The sequence below is a fragment of the Meleagris gallopavo genome, chromosome 5, assembly GCF_000146605.3.
Source record: "Meleagris gallopavo isolate NT-WF06-2002-E0010 breed Aviagen turkey brand Nicholas breeding stock chromosome 5, Turkey_5.1, whole genome shotgun sequence".
Taxonomy (NCBI): domain Eukaryota; kingdom Metazoa; phylum Chordata; class Aves; order Galliformes; family Phasianidae; genus Meleagris; species Meleagris gallopavo.
The window spans coordinates 12,327,633-12,330,733 of record NC_015015.2 but is presented as its reverse complement, the minus strand read 5'-3'; the positions used below and the strand labels follow the sequence as shown (position 1 = coordinate 12,330,733).

Below are 3,101 nucleotides of genomic sequence, written 5' to 3'. Positions count from 1 at the left end.
TTTTTTTTTTTCTGCAAAGCAACTCTTATTTACAATAATACAAAAAGTTTTATAAAAAATGGTCCACAACCTTATTTTGGCCAGAACAGGGGTAATAAGAAGAAGGATCTGTCACGCCACTGCTGTTGTAGATTTCTTTTTTCCTCTGTATTCAAGAGCCAGGTTCCTATTCTCCAAAGCCCAAATTAAACATTGGCCATTTCCCCGTATACGCTTTTATCTCTAGACATATTAAATAACTTTAGTTTAGCAACCAATAAATAACTAAGTGTATTCTGTAGTAGTACAGGTTTGAAAACTTATAGAAGGAATTTTGCATGATATTTTAAAACTGAAACAAGTCTTGAAATCCTTTCTGTTTTAGAAGGCAGGTCTTGGAGCTTGGCTGAACGGAGCAATTTGTTCTCGGCGCAGTCCGGCTGGACCTGCCTTTATAGCACTTGGTAAATTGGATTGTTGCTGCTGCTGCTGTCCTGGGGAAGCGGGGTACAGTTGGTGGGGGAAGGAATCTGGGCTCCACTGTCATTCAGGCTTGCTCCTTCCTGGGGGGAACAGGGACTCCCTTCAGCAACAGCTTCAGCTGGAGGCAGTATTGGACATGTGGAGTTGTCTGTGGAAATCCTCTCCACAATGCTTGAGAGGCAGTCGAGGCTGGAAACAACGGAACTCTTCCCATGCTTTGGGTCTAAAAACAAAGACGAATGTGATACATTTATCCACTGTGTACTTAAATTGTAAGATGTAGTTCTTTCATAAAACCCCAGCAAGCAGCTGATGTATGAGTCTGAGAGCATGCAAAAAATCAGAGGAAATGAGTATGAGTGAAGGATGCCAGCTGTCAGGAAAGGAATTGTAATCTGTGAAACAGAGGAGAGACCCAAGTGAAACACGCTGCTATTCAGGGAGGGTGGATCCAGGGCTTCATTTCAGTCTTCAGAAAGGGAATGGAAGATTGGAATTACATCAGGCATCTCTCCAGTTTGGATTAATGATACCTGGTTAGAACGGGCTTCACGCAAAATGGGGTTAAGACTAAAAATCAGTTGCAGAGAGGGATGTATACCTAGATGCTCTATTTGCAAAACAGGAAATGCAGCTCTAACATATGCCCTATACTTGCGAATACATTTACATGAAATCCAGTGCTTCTGCCAGCATCAGCAACTCACTGGCTGGACAGGCAGGCTCTTTCTCCAGCCTGGCTAATTGACTGGGACGGAGAAAGCCATGGGGAGGCCACGGCAATGGCTTCCCCCATCCTCCATGCTTCAGACAGCCATATTCTCAACAGCAGATACTCACCATTTGGTGATTCCGTGTAGTAGCTGCTGTCGTAGCTGTTTCTTCTGCGAGAGCTGCAAGGCGGCCCGCTGTACTCCATCTGAAAAGGAGAATAATCTGAGTGAGGCTGGGGGACTGCCTTTTCCACAGGGCCTAGGAACCATCTGATTTTGTATTTCAGTGGCTAATCTGTGCCATCGCTCTCAGCCGAAATGCTGTCAAGTTTGTGTTGTAGAATGAAGCAGACAGAATTAACTTGCTTAAAAAAGGAATGGATTTACGCTAGAATATTTATGTGTCACCATCGCTATGACTCACGCTGTGGTTTTACCAGAGATCAGGTTTTCCAGCAGTCTCATGTACGCCTTTGGTCAGTTTAGAAAAGGCAACTCAAGAGAAGAAGGAATTATTTTGATCTAACTTTGGAAGACTTTCCCAAGCATGAGTTCCTCTGAGAAAGCCACTACTCTACCTTCAGATTTCTTTCAGTTTCTCTTCCTACTCTGATTTTGTAAAGAAAAAAATGCTAAACCCTGACCAATATATTTGTGGTCAATATGTGAATCTAGAATGAAAAGTCTCTCTTTTGAAGAGGGGACATTTGTAACTCTTTCCTATCTGTCAACTATTTCACAGTCCCAAGTACTCAGCTCAGTGATTATTATCCCCACTGGAAAACAGAAAAAAATCCCAGAAGTGCCCTTGTGGTCCCATTCTGGGCAGCAGTCCTGCAGCCACCCTTGTCCTCTCCCCATCTTTTTTCTGCTACCAGTAAATGTCTGCAGAGGGATCAAGTGAGAGGAAAGCTGGCCTTCTTTTTAAGGGTCAAGGAAAACAACTCCCGTTACTTGGGCCATCCTCTTGTTATCCTGATGAATGACAGGAAACAAACCCTAGACTTGATCGGTTGCCCTGCGCGTTTTCCCCTGCAATTCCCACACCCAAGGGGACCTGCCTCACCGCTGTCCTTCGAGGAACAGACAGCAGAGCATGAAATCAGAGGTGCCCAGGGGCCATGTGCTCCCAGGCAACCTCCCACAGAGCTCTCCGGCACACAGGGACTGCCTAACCTTCCTCCCAGGAATCTAACAGATTTCCCTTCTCTTCCCAGAGACCTGGCGTGTGGTGACCCTGCCTCCCTCTGCTGTTGGACTACAAGGAGGAAGGACCTCATCTCCTGCCCAGGGCACTCACCATGCCATCGGAGCAGTTGGAGCGAGGGCTGGAGGCATCTGACTCCCCGCTGTAGTGCTCCAGCACCGGGTAGTACGCATCCTCCTGCTCGCGCAGCAGGGCCTGCAGGCTCTCGATGTAGCGGATGGCGTTGCGCAGGATCTCCACCTTGGGCAGGCGTTGGTTGGGGTTGGTGGAGGTGCAGCGCTTGAGGGTCTCGAAGGCCTCGTTGACCTTGCTGAGTCGCCGCCGCTCCCTCATGGTGGCGGCTTTGCGGCGGTCGGCATTGGTGGTCTTCCTCTTGCAGGCCTTGCACGCCCACAGCAGGCAGCGGCCGGCCTGGTGGTGCCCGCTGGGTGCCCGCACGTGCTCCTCCTCATGCGGGTGCCCATGGTGGTGCCCGTGGTGGTGCGGATGCTCCTCGGGCTTCAGCAGCCCACCCACGTGCACCAGCCGGGGGTCCAGGTCCTCGAAGAAGTGCATGTCCGACGTGTTGAAGCACGGGTCATCATAGAAGTCGTCGGCGGCCGCGAAGGAGCAGAGGGAACCCTCCGTCATCTCCATGGGGCCCAGTAAGTCCATGGGGGCGATCGGAAGCGGGGCGGGACAGTGGTCGGGGGGCACGAGGGGGTCCCGAGGCGGCTGTG

The 3,101-nt window shown here is 49.9% G+C and overlaps 1 protein-coding gene across 1 annotated transcript; it reads right to left on the bottom strand.

Moving 5' to 3' along the window:
• MYOD1 (myogenic differentiation 1) lies at positions 1-3,101 on the bottom strand (the record flags this gene model as incomplete). Its single annotated transcript, NM_001303171.1, is given in 3 exon segments — positions 1-685; positions 1,303-1,381; positions 2,476-3,101. Coding segments are annotated over 3 exon segments (894 nt in total). The 3' UTR covers positions 1-431.